Source organism: Corythoichthys intestinalis, chromosome 4, assembly GCF_030265065.1.
Source record: "Corythoichthys intestinalis isolate RoL2023-P3 chromosome 4, ASM3026506v1, whole genome shotgun sequence".
Taxonomy (NCBI): Eukaryota; Metazoa; Chordata; class Actinopteri; order Syngnathiformes; family Syngnathidae; genus Corythoichthys; species Corythoichthys intestinalis.
This window is the reverse complement of record NC_080398.1, coordinates 20044555-20066308: the sequence shown is the minus strand read 5'-3', so window position 1 is coordinate 20066308 and position 21754 is coordinate 20044555. Positions and strand designations below refer to the sequence as shown.

Sequence of the window (21754 nt, the reverse complement as noted above, 5' to 3'; positions counted from 1 at the left end):
CCTTCCTGGAGAACCTAGGTTAACTTTTTATCTAAAATACTCCTAAATCGTCAAAATCTCGACTTGAATCTATCTTTAAATAATAAAACTGTTTTAAAACTTTCATATGTTGAAAGTAGACAGAATGGAACTAATGCAATAACGGGAGCAATTTTAATAACTAACGGTTGATTCACAACATTAAATGACCTCCAAACAGAGCAAAGGTATTACCTATTACCTAGGTACTATCTAGTTATCGCAATATCTGCAATACCCCTATGTCGAGTTAAGTTTAGGGTAAAGAAATGGGTTAGCGCCAATTGTCCCAAAAACCCTTTGAACTTCACATTGTGTGACTTTTTTTTTTTCTTTTTTTTTTTAATGGAAAAAAAAAAAGTAACACAAGTTACTTTGCCAAGTAACTAAATACTCTCACATTCAGGTAACTAAGTTACTAACTCAATTACTTTTTGGGAGAAATAATTTGTAACTGTAATTAATTACTTTTTAAAGTAAGATTAACAACACTGGTAATATCACATTAGGGTGGTTTAAATAAGCTACGTGACTAATGTCAACAAATCAACAGTCTGCTTTAAAGCTACCACAAGAAAACACAATGCTTAAAATTATGAGAGGGAAACATGTAAAAAGTATTTTCAAGCAATGAAAACGTAACAGAAGACTCAATAAAAACAAATAGTAAATACTAGCTGCTTTTAACCAATGAGCGGATGTGTTTGACGTCTCGCCGCACTGAGGGAATTGCAGTTACCCGGTAGTATTCGTCGAGTTACAGTGACAATCTACGTCATTACCCTGAGTGTCAATAAAACATGGCGCCCACTGTAGGTCAAAACATGTACTAAATAAATCAATGGCAATATTGTATGTGTTTCTAATGACATATTTTAGTAAAAGAAAAATTGTAGCTTATTAGAGCCTACAAGTCTGAAAGTCTGAGGTTCCCTTTAAGTATGCAGTAAATTTACTGCATCTCTGATGTTTCTGACAAAGCAAGTCGTTTGAAAATGGAGCAATCTATAGCCATTTCAAAGTACGCCTTCCATTGACTACAGAATATTTTATTTATTGAATGGCGACATTGGCTCACAACACGCTTTAGACATTTAGATTTTATATATATATATATATATATATATATATATACACACACACACACACACACACACAGTGATCCCTCGCTACTTCGGGATTCATGTTTTGCGGCTTTAGTGCATCGCGTGATTTTTTTTAAAAAGTCAAATTTTACGTCGGATGTCGAAAAGATCGTGTGTCGAAGCGATCGTATGTCGAGGTACCAAAGTACAATCACAACTTTTTCAGGTTGAATTCCGAAGTTACTATTGCCTCAGCACCAAAGGCGGAGTTTGACTTTTTGGGCAGTGGGGGCACAACATGTTGATGACCCCGAAATGCAGTGTCAGCAAAAAAATTAACTTACAAGAATATTTATAATAATAAGTTGACAATGAGGCTTTTTTGTTTCCCATCATTCTTGAGGGGAATTCTAAATCAGACTGCTTAGGCAATGCTTTTCGCCAAGATCGTCAACCATTGAATATGGTACGCCCGCCGGTGTCGTGCCAATGTAGTTACCCCAGTCAAAAATTGTATCCCCTGGGCGGAGCCATATGGAGGTAGATTTGTGTCGTTTTTATTCAATCCCAAAAAAAGTTGCTTCAATTAAAAAAAAAAAAGTTGTTTCAATCAAAATATATATTTTCAATGAAAAAAAGTCGCTTCAATCAAAAAAAAAAAAAAAGTGAATGCAAAAATAAATTTGAAACTCAAAGGAATGAATGTGAAAGCTATTTTTCCTTGATTACAACTTTTTTGATTGAAGTAATGTTGATTTGTGTTTGGGCCACATTTTGGCAAGGACATTTTTGTCTTATTCAATAAAAAAATAAGGTGCTTCAAAAAATATATATTTTCAAAAACAAAAATCACTTCAATCAAAAAAGAAAAATTTCAATCATAGAAAACGTTTTTGAATGCGAAAAAATATTTGAGATTGAAAATTTTGCATTTGAACACTTAATTTTTCATTGAAAAAGTTTTATTTGATTGAAGCAATCCTTTTTGTATTTGGGCTATATTATGGGTAGGACATTTATGTCTAAATCATTCAATCCCATAAAAGTTGCTCCAATCAAAAAAATATTTTCAAAGAAAAAAAATCATTTGAAAAATATAATTGCCCTCCCTTAATTTTTTTTGGAAAACTATATGCAAAGCAAATGACCGTCTAAGGTGCTATTCACATGATCTGTTCATAAAATAGTTTTGACGCCATTATAAAAATGTTTTTTTGTTCATTTCATTCATTTTTGTTTGTTTTCAGATTGAAATGTTACATAAAATACGTAAAAGCCGAATTTGTTTTTTGTATGGCTGCAGAAATGTCTAAATTACTAGGGGTTTTTTGCCCACAAAACGGGCATTTGGCCGTAAATTACCTGATTATTTGGACGTAAAGTTACGCTATTGTGTATGGATACAAAATCCAACATGGAAGCCATCACAAAACAAAGAGTTTTTTAAATTGAAAGTTATTGTAAATAAATGCGTAACTCCCAGAATTTCTATAGATAGGAATGTTAAACAATCTAGAATAGATTCTTAGTTAAAAACAAAAAAACGGGCATTTATCATTCATTTTACTAAATTTTAATAGACTTTTCCCATTTAGAATGATTTTTTTCCCCCACAATGTTTCAAAGTGCATGCATGGTGCTATTTTGTATAATAATTACCTTGAATCCCCGACCAAATCACTCAGACACACCTGCCTACTTCTATGCACTAAAACTTCAGTCTTGTTTCCACCTAAATTCGGCTTTAGAACGCAGCGTGTTTGAGTTTATCGCAGTGAAAGCTGCTACAACGCTCTGCCTGGGGAAGCCGTGGCGCAATGACTGTTGGAGCTGTCTCGTCAACTGATAGTGAAGTCTATGGCACACCATTACGGTTTGAGCGAGTAGACAGTACGCTACACAATGAAGAAAGATCCGCAAAACGGCTTTGATATTTTTAATCCGATGCGTGTTGTGACGCCGCAGAACCAGACAACTGTGAAAATGAATATTGCGTTATGGATCACAATTCCGAGCAGAAGGGAACGACAAAGAAATCGATACCAGTGGCTCTATCTTGGCTGTAACCTGCAAAAGCTGTGCAACAGGGTACGGGCTGTTCAACAAAAGGCCCAAGAAATGGACGACAACATGGTCAGAGCTGTCGAGTTCAGTAACCTTTTTGGCGTGATACAAGAGCACCTTGGCTCGAACGAAAAAAAAAATCTCATCAACTCCCCATCATAATGTTCCTCGTCCGTCGGAAACCTTCATTAGTCTCCTGCAGAAGCTTCAGCTAGTCGAGACGAACCCCAACTCCGCCGAAGTAAATATGCAGTACAGTATTCATTCAATTCACATCTTATGTTGTTTTTAAATGTTCTTAAATGTTAGGTATTTATTGATACTATATACACATACATGTACATGCTGTAGACAGTACATCGGTCGGGTGGGGTCGATACAAATCTTACTTTGCGGTTTTCCACCTTTCGCGAGGAGTCCTGGTCTCCATTAACAGCGATAAGCGAGGGATCACTGTACATCATCTATTCAATTCCCCATGTTTTTTGGTAGGAAAAAATGGCTGCCCTCCGTTGATTTCTCTTTTCTTCGTTCCCTTACCTGCACTCAGGATTGTCCGTGGCTCCTTGTTGAGCAGTGAGATGGGAGCAGAGCAAAAAGGCAAAAACAGCTGCTCTCAGAGTGAAAAGTAGCAAAGCGGGGGGAAGTCAGGTCAAGGTGGGGTGTACTATAGAGTTGCAGTCACTCATTAAATGAGGAGTACATGGGAATATCAAAATCTTCGCTGTTGAAGTTGGCGGGCTGGTCCAGCATGGACAACACGTCCTGGAAAGAGATGTACAGATTACTAAGTGTCCTTGGACAAGATACTGAACACCACGTTGCTCCTGGTGCTGCGTCACCAGTAGGTGGATGGCAAGATAGTGTAAAGCGCTTTGAGCGCCTTGAAAGGTGGAAAAGCGCTATATAAGTATAACACCATTTACCATTTACCAATACTGCCTGTGTTGGAGGGTACCAATCACCTCTGGGTACCTCACGATACGATATGGAGAGACAACAATTATCAATGAAAACCAAGCTCTTTTCATCCTACTGCTGTGACTGGAATGAGTTTATCACTAGTAGTTTGACTTCAAACGGATTGGACGTCTATGGCCGTCAGTAGCAGCCAATGCGAGGCAATGACTTCATTTTTGGGGCATTTCATCTCATTCCCTGTTGATTTATAGGCAAGGCAAATTTATTTATATAGCACAATTCAACACAAAGCAATTGAAAGTGCTTTACATCACATGAAGATCATAAAAATCACATTTAAATCAATAGAACGTAAAAATCAAGACAATCGAAAAAGGTAATAAAATTATAAATAAAAATCGCATTTAATCACAAATAAATAAATAAATATAAAACAAATACTACTACTACTACCATTAATAATAATAATTGAAATCAACAAAGGAGATAAGCAAAAGAGGAATAGAAAGCAAATAGATGGAAATATATATACCCTACCCACCGACGTCACAAAACCACGTGCTCGCTGTGTGGTTCCGCCCACTTGTCCGTCATTTTCTCTCTGTATTAGCATTGTTTTCAATTGATCGAGGAATTTAAAATGCATTTCATGGAAGACCCGGTGCTTTCTGATGCCGTAAACTCACTGGATGTGTTGCATAAAAGGCGTTATGTGGAAAAGCTTCGTTCTATACAGTCGCCAGATCCATATTTGATGCCCAAATCGATGTTTTTCGACCCACTGTCTTCGCCCTGTCTGCCTGACATCTGCTACGCTGATATTTACAATTATCTTGTCCACACAAAATCAGCCTATTCTCACGAAAATTTGAAAAACTTCAAGAGCTTGGAGGCTTATAAATACTTCGTTGCTGGTTGGGTGAAACAGGTCCTCGTCCACGAAAATTCGGCAGGAAACTATCTTGTGCTTGGAAAGGTGAGTTACGAAATTTTCAATTCAAAATCTTTTGTTATTGCTAACATCCACTGTCAAGTCTAGTGTATTTCATGTCGTTTGTCAATGGAGTTAAGGCTTTTAATGTTTATATGGTTTAGCGATAGCACTCTCACTACATACATACGTGTATGTTGTCGGCGATTAGCCTAGCAATGATCTTATTTGTGGTTATTTGTCAGCCCCGTAGACGAGGCCAGTTTCTTTCACTTGGTACCAGCTAAATATTATTCAAAAAATAACGATGGTGGAAGAAAGGGAAGTCACAAACATCTTGAATTTGAAACTATGTCGTACTACGTCCTATGTTGTCGGCGATTAGCCTCGCAATGATCTTAATTGTGGTTATTTGTCAGCCCAAAACCCTCTAAGTATATCTTAAATGCATCTTACCGGATATAAAATGACTACTACATAGTCTGTGGTGATTTTTTGATGCCCAGTTTTCACGTCGAATTGCAGCCGTCCATTTCGCTCTCTTTGGATCCCTCGGAATACGGTAAAACTTCAAGTCTCTCCTTCCATCTTCTCTGTTAGTGCAACCAACGCCTTCACCATTTTGATTATTAATGTTAAGGAGCAGAAAAACACGCCGTAAATAGGAGAAATGTACGTAGCCGTAACAGGTTAACACTATGTTTTGACGGACAAGTGGGCGGTACCATTCAGGAGAGCGGAGTTGTGACGTCACGTGGGTAGGGTCTATAGACATTTGAGCATACTTCAGACCTTCACTTGTTCCAGAGGTGAGGAGCATAATAACTAACTAAATGCTGCCTCACCCTGCTTGGTTCATGTTCTTGGAATAATTAATTTAAAATAATGTACTGTTTTCCTGCTGAGTGTGTATTATCATGTGATTTGTAGATGCTTGTCGATGCTACAACATGTGCTTATCTGTCAACGGTCATTCGAAATAGTTGGAAACCTTTTTTTATTTATTTATGTTTGGCGCGAAACTTTCAGATTTTACAGACGAAAATATTGAGTAAACGTCAACTGAAACTAGACGAATTTAGCCTGAGTTTTCATCAGCAAAAACTAGATGAAGACAAAACACATTTGAAATGACTAAAGTATGACTAAGACTAATAGGTATTATCGTCCAAAAGACTACGATTAAGACAAAAATTAAAATGCCTGCCAAAAACATCACTGCATAACACTCAAATAAATTGCACACAAATATCCAACAGCGCCCTGCATGACAGCTCAACAGCAACAACAAACAATAATATGGCTACAATGCACACTATCTAAAGTCCTCCACGGTCTAAATCTGCCGCTAACTTATCCTCGCTGGGCACTATTATAAACTATCATCATCATCTTGATTTTGGACTTCGTATTGAATTTTAGAATATTTCACTGTTTTTGTAAAGAAAAAAAAAACGCTAATTCGTTTTTGCGCCATTTTAACGCCTCCTCTGTCAACAGTTAACTTTTCCGTTTCAATAGCGCATTATCGAACGGGACCTAGTAGTCCAAAAAAACAAACAAAAAAAAACTTTTTCAACATATATATTTAATCCCCAAAGTTAAATACACTATTGTTTCAATGTTTTATTTATTGTTTTTTTTTTAACACAAAAAAAACAAAAAATCTACCAAACACAAGGGGGTGCTCCAGCACCCTCAGCACGGCACTTCCCGCATCACTGGCATATGGAATACCTTTTGGGCTACAAAGTATCGCGATATGTCATCTTTTCGATATATTGTCACACCCCTATTAACTATCAAAATATTTATTGATTCATTTAATTAGTTGTCAATTTATATGGCAGCCCCTCTGGGCAGACATAACGTCCCTCTGAAGGAAACATAACTGCAATGTGGCCTACGACAATGATATGTCTGACAGCACGGCTTTATAATATTCAACTTTTTCTTATAGCCAGAAGCGTCATAAGTTGTGTCAAAGGAAAGGGTGTATGTTTGCATTACTTACAGTAAACATGTCTTGCTGATTGCCTTGCGCATGAGGGTGCTGCTCTGCATTGCTCTGTGAGTGCTGCTGGCCCTGCCACTGAGGCCATACTGCCTCCGTTGCTCGGGATGGGAACTGCGATTGAGAACCATCTGGAGTGCAACAAACAGGAGGGAGTCAAGATTTTCTCTGAGATCAAACTGCAAGAGACACATATATGAATGCCTACCATAACTGTTTGTGTTGATGTTGGCGCGCGCATTGATTTGTGGGTAGTTAGCACCGCTGGTCTGGCTCGGGGCCGCACCTGTGGGCATTTGGCCAAAAGAACTGGAAGAACCGCCTCCAAATCCACCCATGGAAGCAAATGGTGGGGACATGGTCTTTGCTGCTTGGGGAGCCACTTGCTGCAAAAGTAGTTCCAATCTTGCATTAACGCGAGTGCTGGGCCATTAACCCATTTTTATGTTTAGTTTGTTTACTATTCGGGATGATTACTACTATAAGGGTTAGTCCAAAATTGGAGGATAATTTATGCCCCCCCTTTCAGATTTTAAATAACCCATCCATCTCCACATATAAAATACTAACATACAGTTTCTGAGTAAATATACATCTCCTGAGACCAAATCTAAAAACACTGCTTATTAGAGGTGTGCAAAATTTCCGATTCTTAGATTATTCGCGATTCGGCCGTGGAAGATTCGAGAACGATTCACAAACATCCAAATTCCGATTATTGAAATATGCCAAGTAAAGCAGAAGTACGACACACTCAGCGCGCCGCGCGGTCTTCGGTACGCAATTAGGGACGGAGCGAGAGTAGTTAAACATCATGCTTCTCATTACCCGGCCCCTCGGGTAACGCCAATGCTCAACTCACGGCTCTAGATCAACTCATGCCACGAGATAGAAAAAAAAAAACAACAACGTACCTGACTGCTGCCGAAAAGCTGCTACAAGCCACATTATGTTACGGTGGATATCATTTATATAGGACTAGATGCATTATAGCTTCGGTATCGTTACCAGCACATCTACAAAAAACTAGATGCGGGCGTTAGTAACGGCCGCCATCTTAAAGCAGTATACTTCCCTGCAAGGCTGTTGTTGCGAACCTTCCAAGCGAACCTAATTAACTTTTTATCTAAAATACTCCTAAATCGGTAAAATATTGACTTGAATCTATCTTTAAAATAGTTTTAAAACTTTTACATGTTGAAAGTAGACAAAAGAGAAATTATGGAATAACAGGAGCAATTTTAACAACTTTAACGGTTGATTCACAACATTAAATTAATTGAAAGTAGTTTAAAGCTGCTGATATAGAATGGGGACTGGAGTTTTTTATTTACTGTTATTTTTGTATATTTGTTTACTGCTATATGATAACTTGATACTGAAATAGTAGTTTGGTTTAGCCTGAAAGGATTTTTGAACAATTTTGGAACTAATGTACAAAACAAATTAAAATAAAAAAAATTAAAGGAGTGGGGTGCATCAATAATCGTTTTATAATCGAATCGGAGCCTCTGAATCGTAATCGTAATCGAATCGTTAGGTGCCCAAAGATTCCCAGCTCTACTGCTTATACTGTATATAAATATATACTGTAACCTAATATTACATTTTCCTCTCACACTACACAATAAGATTATTATGATATATTTACTAGAGCTGTCAAACGATTAAAATTTTTATTCAAGTTAATCACAGCTTAAAAATTAATTAATCAGAATTAATCGCAATTCAAACCATCTCTAAAATATGCCATATTTTTCTGTAAATTCTTGTTGGAATGGAAAGATAAGACACAAGACGGACATATACATTCAACATACTGTACATAAGTACTGTATTTGTTTATTATAACAATAAATCCACAAGATGGCATTAACATTATTAACATTCTTTCTGTTAAAGGAATGCACAGATAGAAAGACGTAGTTCTTAAAAGATAAATGTGTGTACAAGTTATAGTAATTTTATATTAAAACTAGGGGTGTCAAACGATTAAAATTTTTAATCGAGTTAATTACAGCTCAAAAATTAATTAATCGTAATTAATCGCAATTCAAACCATCTATAAAATATGCCATATTTTTCTGTAAATTATTTTTGGAATGGAAAAATAAGACCGAGATGGACATATACATTCAACATACGGTACATAAGTACTGTATTTCTTTATTATAACAATAAATCAACAAGATGGCATTACCATTATTAACATTGTTAAAGCGATCCATGGACAGAAAGACTTTTAAAAGATAAATAAAAATAATAAATAAAATATATAAATATATAAATAAATAAAATATATAAATATTTATAAAAATTTATAGAAAATAAATAAAAGATAATAACTAGTACAAGTTATAGAAATTTTATATTAACCCCTCTTCATGTTTTCGTTTTAATAAAATTTGTAAAATTTTCAATCAAAAAATAAACTAGTAGCCCGCCATTGTTGATGACAATAATTACTTACACAATGCAAATGGGTGCTGAAGCCTATAAAATCAGTCGCACCCAAGAGCAAGCAGAGGGTGGCAAAACTCCGAAAAACACAACAAGTACACCTTTCACTTTGCTGTCCTTTTAATATGTTTGAGCGGGGCATTTGTGCGTTAATTGCATCAAATATTTTAACGGGATTAATTTAAAAAATTAATAACCGCTCGTTAACGCTTTAATTTTGACAGCCCTAATTAAAACCCCTCTTAATGTTTTCATTTTAATAACATTTTAAAAAATTTCAATCAAAAAAATTAACTAATAGCTCACCATTGTTGACGTCGCCGAGTGGGACGTCACATGGGCTCCCTGCCGTTCTTTCAGTGTCTTTAACTAAGGTAGTGATTGAAATACACCAAAAGGTGTCAATGGCGAGTTTTAAATTAGAGATCTAGCCAAGGCAAAGTCTGAGTAAGTTTATGTGTACTTTGCATAGCTATTTTGATTGGGAATGCCAGTTCTCTTTGCATTGAGTGCTTTTCTTTTTGTGAACATTATTATTTTGAGGATAGGAATATTGTTTTTGTTGTGCTTTCACTAAATGATACTGTAGCGACTTAACTGTTCTGCCCAAATACATGATTGGAAGTTGGGCAACCATGACTGTCAGTGGTGGCTTCAAATGGTATATCTTCTCGGCATTGTGTTCCATACAGGGTGTTAAGAAAAAGATAGTCTCCTGTCTTTCTTCCCCACGTTGCTCGCCACAATAGACATGTTTGTTGTGAATGAGGCGAAAGCTTATGCCAATAAAAGGCGCGGTCCAATGAACCTCTGTGTCCAGTCACATTTCACTGCCGTTTTAGCTTCCAATATGCAAAAATTGCGTCATTATAATCTGTTTGAGGCAATGCATGAGCGGATAATTCCGTGCATGCGTTAAATGCGTCAAATATTTTAACGTGATTAATTACAAAAATCAATTACCGCCTTTTAACGTGATAAATTTGACAGCACTAATATTTACATAAGTAAGTTTGTCCTCTTGGTCAGCAGTACCAGCTAGCTTGTACACCTGAGAAAAAGCTAACAGTAGTATGGATTTGTAACCATTACTATGATTACACCAACTATTGTAAACACCCCCCAAAAATAATGTTAACATTGACCTGTAAGATGAGGTAAACACGTCTGTGGTAGTTTATTACCTATTATTGAGGATTTAGTAGCAAAGAAATTGAAAAGTTAAGGCAGCCAAAATATCCTCCAATTCTGGAATGATCCACAACTAACAAAACAAAATCCTCATTTAATTGATGCCACCTAGCAACTGAGACTACAATGGGGCATTAATTCTCTGAAAGGCCAATGACAGTGAATAAATCAACTGTACCTGATTATTGAATTGCGTTCCGGCGCCTGCTCCGGGACCAGGCCATCCTCCTGCAGGTCCTCCGTGCAGAGGACTGCTAGTGCTAGAGGGAGTAACAGGCTGCTGGGCGCCATTGTTACGGGACATCTGGGCCAGGATTTGCCCTGCCGAGTGGGCTGGCTGTGCCATCTGTGGCGCCATACTGGCCGGCCTGTAAAGCGTGGAAGCAAGGTTATGAAAAAAAAAATGTACATCAAACAAAAAAAAAAAAAGACAAGAAAGCATGTCGACATTTACAGCAGTCTGGAAAGTACATGCAACAATTGAGGAAATAGATTCTGAAGCAAACATAATTTTGGACATCTGTAAGTAATTTAAACCTAATGTGGTTACGCTCAAATGCTTTTTTGTGGATTCTCTGTCTTGCAAATGAGACACTGGGTTTTCAGAGTCTTGCTTGCTGTGATCAGATCTTCAAAACGTTGCGAGTTGCAAATAGAGAAACAGTCAAGCACGGTATGGGGCCCCCAAATTCATTTCTAGAAACCAACTTGCTTTGATGAAAAAAATTTGTATCATCGCAAAACTGCTTTATTCTTTTGTGATGAATATGCTGTTGCAAATCCTTTAACTGTCACTGGAATAAATTATTTCAACATAACAAGACGTAATACCTGTTGTATGCATCTGTGGGGCGACCGGCGTTAAAGTTGTTGACAGCGGGGTATATTTGGGCTGCTGGTGTTGAGGTGGCGGCCATGCCTTTTGTCTGACTGGGGCCTTGGAAAAGGGAGGGATACAGATCTTGCTTGTCCATGCTCTTGCTGTGCTCCGGCCCGGTTGCCGTCACTGGCTGCACTGGCATCTGAGGCTGACAAAATCAGAGATAATATTTGAAAAACCTGATCACAGGTAAGACAACTACAGCAGGGGTGTTGTCTTTGACGTGGGCCATATCGCAGTTATGGTTTCCTTCCATAGAACATTGTCTAGGTCTGCCACGAGTAATCGATGTCTGATCGGTTACTAAGTGAATGGACAACTATTTTCATAGTCGATTAATTGTTTAGGGACATTGTTGACCTAAAAATTGTTATAACTTTTTTTATTTTTTTTTAGCCTTTTAACTCATTCACTACCACAGTTGTATTAGCAATGCTGTTTACGATGTTCAAATCCTCCTAACTTAAGAATGTAAAATAGAAGAATCAAACTTTTTCATGATGAAATACTAAATAATCTTTTTTTTTTTTGTTTGTTTTTTTTGTGTGTAAATTCTGTGTTCATGTAGCCATAGAACACAATGTTCCGTAGCACTTGAAATAAGAGGATGTCTTGTGGCATGTTTGGTTCTGAATGAGTTAATAGCAAATATTCTTATTTAAATGCTTTATTAATTACGAAAACAAAATGTAGAAAAACAGTATATATTCACATTTTTATTTTTCAATTTTAAGATTAAAAAAATGTAGATATTGGCTCTTTTACATTTGTATTTTTGTTTTGTTTTCATTTTGAATTTAAAAAATGGGAAAGAAAAAGTAAATATACTCTTTCATTTATAATTTTTTGTTTTGCAATTAAAAGAAACAAAAAAAGAGTAAATATTGTATTTACTTTTTAAAAAAGTTCATGTTTTTTGATTTATTTAGAAGAGAAAAAAAACTATACTCTGATTTCTGTCATACTCGATCTTTCATTTATGACTACAGAAATGTGATTGCTGGTAATGAAGGTGATGTGGCAGGCTATACTGTATGTTAGCACCTGTGATCCACAGTATATAATACATACCATGCATTTGTTACTAGACATGACATGTTGTAATTCGATTACAAAATCCATTCTCTTTGTGCTACTGTTGTACTTAACGTATTGCCCGCCATGAACAACGATAGACATCCAATTCATTAAAACTGGTGGACTGGCAGTGAATTTTCCTCTTTCAGTACCATGAGCTAAAGCTGTTCTTCATTCACAAAGGAAGAAGCCGTAATTAGCTGTACCTGTGAGAGTGTGATGGGACCAGCCTCATATAGGCTTTCTCTCGCGCTGCCCCCCTCCAGCTCAGCTTGCTGTTGCTGTTGCAATTGCCTGTGAAAAGAAGAGAGGAGGGTGATGAGTTCTGGTTGCAAGCACAGGCTAGTTTTGATTTGCACCAAACCTGCGCCCTGTGAATGACATACAGTGGGGCAAATAAGTATTTAGTCAACCACTTATTGTGCAAGTTCTCCCACTTGAAAATATTAGAGAGGCCTGTAATTGTCAACATGGGTAAATTTCAACCATGAGAGACAAAAATGTGGGAAAAAAACCAGAAAATCACATTGTTTGATTTTTAAAGACTTTATTTGCAAATCATGGTGGGAAATGAGTATTTGGTCAATACCAAAAGTTCACCTCAATACTTTGTCATGTACCCTTTGTTGGCAATAATGGAGGCCAAACGTTTTCTGTAACTCTTCACAAGTTTTTCACACACTGTTGATGGTATTTTGGCCCATTTTCCATGCAAATCTCCTCTAGAGCAGTAATGTTTTGGGGCTGTCGTTGGGCAACACGGACTTTCAACTCCCTCCACAGATTTTCTATGGGGTTGAGATCTGGAGACTGGCTAGGACACTCCAGGACCTTGAAATGCTTCTTATGAAGCCACTCCTTTGTTGCCCTGGCTGTGTGTTTGGGATCATTGTCATGCTGAAAGACCCAGCCATGTCTCATCTTCAATGCCCTTGCTGATGGAAGGAGATTTTCACTGAAAATCTTTTGATACATGGCCCCATCCATTCTTTCCTTTACACAGATCAGTCGTCCTGGTCCCTTTGCAGAAAAACAGCCTCAAAGCATGATGTTTCCACCCCCATGCTTCACAGTGGGTAAAGGTTCTATTTTGGTTTCATTTCACCATACCACATTCTCCCAGTCCTCTTCTGGATCATCCAAATGCTCTCTAGCGAACCGCAGACGGGCCTGGACGTGTACTGGCTTCAGCAGGGGGACACGTCTGGCAGTGCAGGATTTGAATCCCTGGCGGCGCATTGTGTTACTGATTGTAGCCTTTGTTACTGTGGTCCCAGCTCTCTGTAGGTTATTCACTAGGTCCCCCCGTGTGGTTCTGGGATTTTTGCTCACCGTTCTTGTTATCATTTTGACGCCACGGGGTGAGATCTTGCATGGAGCCCCAGATCGAGGGAGATTATCAGTGGTCTTGTAGTCTTCCATTTTCTAATAATTGCTCCCACAGTTGATTTCTTTACACCAAGCATTTTACCTATTGCAGATTCAGTTTTCCCAGCCTGGTGCAGGGCTAAAATTTTGTCTCTGGTGTCCTTCGACAGGTCTTTGGTCTTGGCCATAGTGGAGTTTGGAGTGTGACTGACTGAGATTGTGGACAGGTGTATTTTATACCGATAATGAGTTAAAACAGGTGCCATTAATACAGGTAACGAGTGGAGCCTCGTTAGACCTCGTTAGAAGAAGTTTGACCTCTTGAAATCTTGCTTGTTTGTAGCTGACCAAATACTTATTTTCCACTCTAATTTGGAAATAAATTCTTTAAAAATCAAACAATGTGATTTTCTGTTTTTTTCCACATTCTGTCTCTCATGGTTGAGGTTTACCCATGTTGACAATTACAGGCCTCTCTAATCTTTTCAAGTAGGAGAACTTGCACAATTGGTGGTTGACTAAATATTTATTTGCCCCACTGTACAAGAAAGGAAAAAAAAACAAACCTAAAGGAGCCCACCACCGGTCACCTAGGCAACATGAATGAAAGAAAGGAAAGTATCTTTTGTTGTTCTAATATACAGTGCCATGAAAAAGTATTTGTCCCCTTGTTTTTTTTTTTGCATTGCTTTTCAACCAACCAATGTACATATCAGAAAAGAATACCCAAGTAAACACCATTTCAGCATTTTTTGCGGCAAAGTTAAGATGAGCCTTTATGTTGGTTTCGGCTAGGACTGGTTTTGGTTTAAATGGATTTCATTTTTGTTCAGGCTCTACCTTAATGTTGAGTCAAAAACACGGATCTTAAGCCAAGGTAGGCCTGCACTTCAAGCATTTGTCTCGTTTTGTTACCTCCTTCATGAATTTTTGAGTTGAGTCATTTTTGTAGGTCGGCTACTCCAGGGATGGTTCAATACAGTTTTCTTAATTTGTCAATAATGGCTAGCTTCACTATCATTGTAAAGCATTCTAACCATATTCAGACCAATAAATGTCAATTTCCTGATTTGTTAAAGCTTTCTAAAAAAATTTTGCCCGAATTAACTTTATCAGACAGTTACGATTTCTGTGTTTTTTTGTTTGAAAAGGTCTGGAAGCCTTTGTGCTTGGGTGTCCCCACCCCCCCAGACAAGGACACATCGTGTTTTTCTTTAATAAAATTACTTCTTCTGAAAACTGCATTTCTATTTACTTGGGTTATGCTTGTCGGATAACCTTGGACATTTATGTGAGGAAATTATGGGAAAAAAAAGCCAGCATTTTTCATAACACTGTATATTACTCCCATGCAGCACCTGGCTAGAAGTACACTACGTCTGTGTTAGAAGTACACTACAAACCTTCTGAAACCGCCTACAGCCCTGCACAGTTAGACATGCATGATAGCAAACACCATTAACTTTCAGGAAGAAGGAACCAGTAGTCCACCATGAAGAAGCCGCTATGGTGTCATCCAGCCTCGTCTCACCTGGTAGCTACTTGCCCTGGGCTAAGAACTGCAGGGGGGCCATTTGAGCCGCTCTGACCCAGAGAGGGGGGCCGCAAACCCCCTGGAGAACGGATAGGACTGAGGGGGTCCTGAGTCGTGTTTCTATTGACCCCCCCAGCGTATCAATGTAGGGAGACAGGGATCAGTATGAGGTTGTACAACAATGCAGTGACTAGGATTATGGGTAATCATTTGAATTTATACGATAGTGACATTTTCGGGGTTTTCCCCAGAAAACCTAAACAGCCTGGTAGTAGAGAAGGCCACCATAAATTGTAAATGGGCCCATAAAACACTAAGGGGAAACCCTCTATTTCAACACATATAGTTAATGTCACATGATCACCAACTTTCGCAGGACACAAAAAAAGTGAAATACATGACTCACTTGACATTGACATTCGTGCAGATAACATATTCAATCTCCTCAGAAAATGGGTTCTGGAAGGTGAAGGAGCTGGTTCTCATCCAAATCCAGTCTCTCGATTTGGAGCGAAATCTGAACATGACCGAGAGCACTTGACCCTTCAGCTTCATCACCTGACGACAAACAGAAGCATCCTGATATTCACATGTGTCCATTTTATCAGTCGTTCCAGGAATTCATGATTGCTACAAGTCACAGAAGTTTAATTAATCTTTGTGAATTACATGCAATTTTACAACTTAAATCTAACTACTGCAACTTTGGACTAATCATTAGCGCTTTCTGGGAGACTTTGCTGCCCACTTCACTTGCTTGTTTTTGGTGCTGAAATGCCTGCACGTGTGACTCAGATGTCTCTCATCCTTCCTCCAGAAATGTACAGGAGTTGGACAAAAATATGGAAACACCTTAAAAAAATCAACAAAATCTAATTTAATATGGTGTAGGTCCGCCTTTTGCGGCAATTACAGCCCCAATTCTCAGAAGTATTGCGTTAACAGCATTGAAGAGCTGTTAACATTATTAAGGACCCTTCCCATTCCGGCCACCAACTCTTTGACCTGATGCCCTCCAGCAGACACAACAGGTCCCACGAAACAAGGTCTAACAGGCTGAGGGACAGCGTGAACTATGAACTAAAAACTATGAACTCCTAAGAAACACTTTTTAACTGGGTTAGAATGTTTTTTTCTTTAAAATTTATATTCTATTCTTTGCACGAATGACGCTGCTAAAATTAGGACAGCATTGCACTATTTCCGTCATGTACATATTTCAGTCTAAGTAAGCAATAATTATGTACTTATAGCTCTAGAGCAGAGGTCACGGACCCGCGGACCTCGGTCCGGTTCTGGACGACCAAGCCCTCTGGACCGGATCTCAAGCTGTCCGGACTAATACACGTTGCAACAACAAAAATCTTTTTTTTTCTGTGGGTTTGCAGAGCGTAGGTGGGCAACAAACAAAAACCTTAGCGGTAACGCGCGTGAGCCAGCCAATGGGAGTGAAACATTTGAAATTTTTAGAACAGCATGTCTCACAGTACACTTGCTTTCCAGACTCCGCGGAGTGACAGCCAAAAACTGAGCCGAATGAAGTTGGAGGAAGAGGCGAAAAGGTACGGCAAATGGCATGCTCAAAACTACGCAAGATTGATGCAGAAAACAGAGTGTTTGAGGAGGAGTGGACCAACAAATTTTTGTTCATTTTACCTGGCAGCTAATCTGTTCAGAGACGGTAGCGCTTGTAAAAAGCAGCAATTTGAAAAGGCACTATGAGGCGAAGCACGCAGCTTTTTTGCAAAGTTTCCCTATGAACTCTGCCATCCGTTCTAAAAAAATAGCGGAATTAAGGGCTCAATATGATTGCACCTCAAGGCTCATGGTTCATTTATTCACAGCACAGCAACGCGCAAATGAATGTTCCCTCAGAATAGAGTGGATATTGGGTCAAAACAAAAAGTCTTTCAGTGACGCACCGATTGTCAAAGATTGTATACGAGTGCAGTTGCTGAAAGTTTGCTTGATGGAAATCAAAAAGAAGAGGTCTGTCAAAAAATAAAGCAAATCCCCTTGTCAGCATCCACAATTAAAAAAAAAAAAAAAAAAGTCTTGAACATGCTCTTATGTCGCTATTTAATAATCCAATTAAAGCACTTTTTTAGTTTTATGCACCTTTTATATTGTATTTACATTTTTGAATGTTGTAATTATCAGCATGGCCACGCAAAGATACGTTTGTATTTTTTGAGAAAAAAAAAAAGAAGCATTAAAAATATTTCCGGACCCGAGATTGTTGTAATTTTTTAATTTCGGAATTGTAATTCATGACCCCTGCTCTAGAGCATTTTTTTTCTATTTTATTTATCAAATAACTTATTTTTATACTGGAGTCCCACGTCCAATTTCGTTGTTCACAATGTTCTGTTGTTGTCAATGACGATAAAGACCTATTCTAATCTAGTCTGTTCTATTCGATACAAGGCATGTGCCGGCTACCGGTTTCAAACAAGGGCGTAGGTTTGGTCTCAACATTGGTAGGGACGATATAACCGCATAACCTACATGTCCACTTTTTGCTGGGGAAAGGATATTAATAAGACCAAACAGATTGGGTGAACGAGGGTCAGGGCTACATTTCTCATGAATATGAACCTAATTAATTGATAGGCTAAATTATCAATGCAAAATAAATCTGTATTGACTTATACTTTAATGTGTATTGGTTCAGGTGATAAACAAACTAAATCTGTATTGACTTATACTTTGATGTGAAGTGGTTCAGGTGATAAACTGTTTGATTCAGACCTTTGCTTTCAAAAACGACTAAAACATTTTGAAAACTTCCAGAATAAATGTCTGGATTTTAATAGCAAATTTAATTTGCAATATTTGAACATAAATTATATTAACATATAAAATAAACATTTGTCTTAAGACCACTCAACATTGTGTGTCTAAATAAAGAAATTAAATATAAGTGAAAAAACTTCGTAGTCAGAGATCAACAAAAACAAAAGTTTAGTAAGTCGAATAAAAGTTAACAGCTTCCTACTTGTATTTTGAAGGTTAGCAAATTCACACAGTTTAATGTTAACTCTGTGGTCGGACTTTTAGTCGCAAAATTAGTAGTGTGTTCCCCACCTCCACAACATTGATTTCTTTTTACATTACTTACAGTGGCTGCGACTGCTAGCGGTCGGAAAAAAATTCGAAGGGGGCGGAGGAGGTGGCATGTTGTCGAGATTTTGCAATTTTGTGAGGGCTGTGAGTGCATGTGTTGGGGGGTGGGGGGTCAAGTCATCAGCCAATCAAACGTGCGTTTAAGGGAAAAAAATGGACTGGCACATTTAGCAAGTCAAAAGACGTAAATGTAAGTGAACATAATGAAAATCACTTTATAATGGTAGGGTCAATTCTATCCTTATACCATTTGGCAGGACATTTTAAATTACCTATATAACTAAAGTCATTATATAATACAAATAAGGTTGCTTAAAGGTTGGTGGGGACAATTTGAGCATCCTGAAATGTTGGTAGTGTCATGTCCCTACCGTCCCTATGCAAACGTACGCCCTTGACCTGGGTTTCAAGGTTTACCGTGGTATGAAAACGTCACAGTTTCAAAACCACTAACATTTTCCGTCATACTGTAGTATGGTATTAGCTATTTTTTATGACCCCAAAATGCAGCGAGAAATGGCTTGGAGCGGCAGCGCTCACCCCTTGGGTTGTTGCTCTGTCGGTGACACTGCTATTGCTGTTGAAAAACTACACCTGAGCTTTTTCAAAAACCCCTCTAGTCTAGTATGGGAGTATTTTGGCTACCGAAAAGAAACAGACCGCCGCGCTTAGACGAAGGACAGCCAACGTTCACCTCCAACATAATTTCACATTAACGTGACCATCATTCGTCACTTTACACAAAATTGAAGGTAAGTAAACGGTAAACGCAGTCATGAACATTTCCCACCAGCTACAAGAGTTTACTCCTAGTGTGTTTCATGTGTCTACAGACGTTAAAACAAGTACTATAACGTAAGCCTGTTAACAAGGCTATTGAAGTGGCTAGTTGGCATGCCAAGACGGCTAACTTTTTTCCTCACTAACCTCACGATAAGGGTACTTTTGTAAAGTCTTCCACCATTGTAAACATCTGTTCAAAATAACATTTTCATAATACACCCTGTGGTGTTTTTTTCTCTGGCGACTTTCTGTGTTGGGAGAGGGTGTGGGGGTTTATGTGTATAATGTGTGAATAATGATACAGGAGTCATACACACGCGCTGCGTCTCTTAACTCTCGCTCGCCATTAATATTAAACTAATTAATATTAATAGTAGTAGTGGTATATTAACCCAGAAAAGGCGAAAATACTCACATTCCTGCATCCTAACTTGGACAGAGAGAGAAATATGTAGAAAATGAGCAAGCCTCTAAAAATGTTGAGATGGAGCTTTAAAGTCAGTGAAGTGCATGATATACATATATTTTAAATTTTATTTAGAAGTGTTTTTACTTTTTATGGAAAATAATTATTTTTGTTATATTGTTTCGCAACTTGAGCTGTGGGTTGAGTCTATAAGTTCTATTTATTTTAGGGGTGTCAAACGATTACAATTTTTAATCGAGTTAATTACAGCTTAAAAATTAATTAATCGTAATTAATTGCAATTATTCGCAATTCAAACCATCCATAAAATATGCCATATTTTTCTGTAAATTATTGTTGGAATGGAAAGATAAGACACAAGATGGATATATATTTTCAACATACGGTACATAAGTACTATATTTGTTTATTATAACAAATCAACAAGATGGCATTACCATTATTAACATTCTGTTAAAGCGATCAATGGATAGAAAGACTTGTAGTTCTTAAAAGATAAATGTTAGAAAAAGTTATAGAAATTTTATATTAAATCCCCTCTTAATGTTTTCGTTTTAAAATTTGTAAAATTTTCAATCAAAAAATAAACTAGTAGCCCACCATTGATGTCAATAATTGCTTACACAATGCTCATGGGTGCTGAAGCCTATAAAATCAGTCTCACCAAAGCGCCAGCAGAGGGCGATAAAACTCCGAAAAACACAACAAGTACACATTTCACTTTGCTGTCATTTTAATCTGTTTGAGCGGGGCATTTGTGTGTTAATTGCGTCAAATACTTTAACAAGATTAATTTAAAAAATTACCGCCCGTTAACGCGATAATTTTGACAGCCCTAAATTATTTCAATTTTATTTAAAATATTTATTTATTTTTGTGTTATTTTATTTTTTAACATATAAATGTTAGGTTTCCAATTTGCAAATATGTGACCTACTGGCACATGCCTAATTCATACAACTTGTGAATTGTTTCCAAAGGAATTTTAAGACATTCTTCAATTAGAATACTCTGATGATGGCGCTGGAAATCGGCATCTTAATTGAATCTCTAAAACTGACCATAAATGCTCAATTAAGTTCAGGTCTGGGGATTGTGTCGGCCATATGAGATGCTCAACTTCATTAGAATGCTCCTCATGCCATTCTTTAACAATTATGTTCAATGATTATGATACCAAAATGTTAGGTGTTTCCATTATTTTGTCCAACGCCTATAGTTGTGTTCTCTCAAGGTACTCCAGGATCAGGTCTGTCCTTCTTACATCTTTAAACTAGGGCTGTCAAAATTATCGCGTTAACAGGCGTTAATTAATTTTTTAAATTAATCACGTTAAAATGTTTGACGCAATTAACGCACCCGCTGGCATATTGCCTCAAACATTACAATGAGGCCGTTTATGGACATTAAGAGTGAAGAGAATGCCACCGGCCGCTTGGGGGCGCGCCGTTCCATACTCATGTTATGTCTTCTAAACGTGGGAGAATTAGTAGTTGTGAGACGTTTATGCTGTATTCACAATGCAATGCAAATTGCTATTTGTGCTCCACACATATTTCGGTAAGTTTTCTTTCTTTTAGTGGCAATTATGTGTCTCTTGTTTTATTTTGGGTAAGATATGTACAGGTACAGTGGGGAGAACAAGTATTTGATACACTGCCAATGGGTTTTGGCAGTATATCAAATACTTGTTCTCCCCACTGTATATGTTATACAGTAAAGGCGAGTGGACACAGGCGCGCCGTTTATTGGCATAAGCTTCTCCTTCACAACAAACATAAGTATCGTTTAGTGAAAGCACAACAAAAATAATATTCCTATCTCTCTCAAAAAAAAAAAAAAAAATGTTCTCAAAAAGAAAAGCACTTCAGTCAA

The 21754-nt window shown here is 37.6% G+C and overlaps 1 protein-coding gene across 6 annotated transcripts in view; it reads right to left on the bottom strand.

Moving 5' to 3' along the window:
* Positions 1-369: 369 nt before the first annotated feature.
* The window catches only part of arnt (aryl hydrocarbon receptor nuclear translocator), a 35473-nt gene continuing 14088 nt past the window's right edge, over positions 370-21754 (bottom strand). For 2 of the 6 annotated variants that reach the window (XM_057833973.1, XM_057833975.1), the window contains 9 exons: positions 15950-16101; positions 15541-15663; positions 15413-15433; positions 12848-12935; positions 11516-11712; positions 10863-11052; positions 7242-7419; positions 7034-7164; positions 370-3932 (listed from right to left, as the gene is read on the bottom strand). In XM_057833973.1, the coding sequence (XP_057689956.1) occupies positions 3849-3932; positions 7034-7164; positions 7242-7419; positions 10863-11052; positions 11516-11712; positions 12848-12935; positions 15413-15433; positions 15541-15663; positions 15950-16101 (1164 nt within the window). In that variant the 3' untranslated portion in view covers positions 370-3848. The remainder of the gene's footprint in view (positions 3933-7033; positions 7165-7241; positions 7420-10862; positions 11053-11515; positions 11713-12847; positions 12936-15412; positions 15434-15540; positions 15664-15949; positions 16102-21754) is intronic. The other 4 variants (XM_057833974.1, XM_057833976.1, XM_057833977.1 and 1 more) reach the window with 2 other exon arrangements.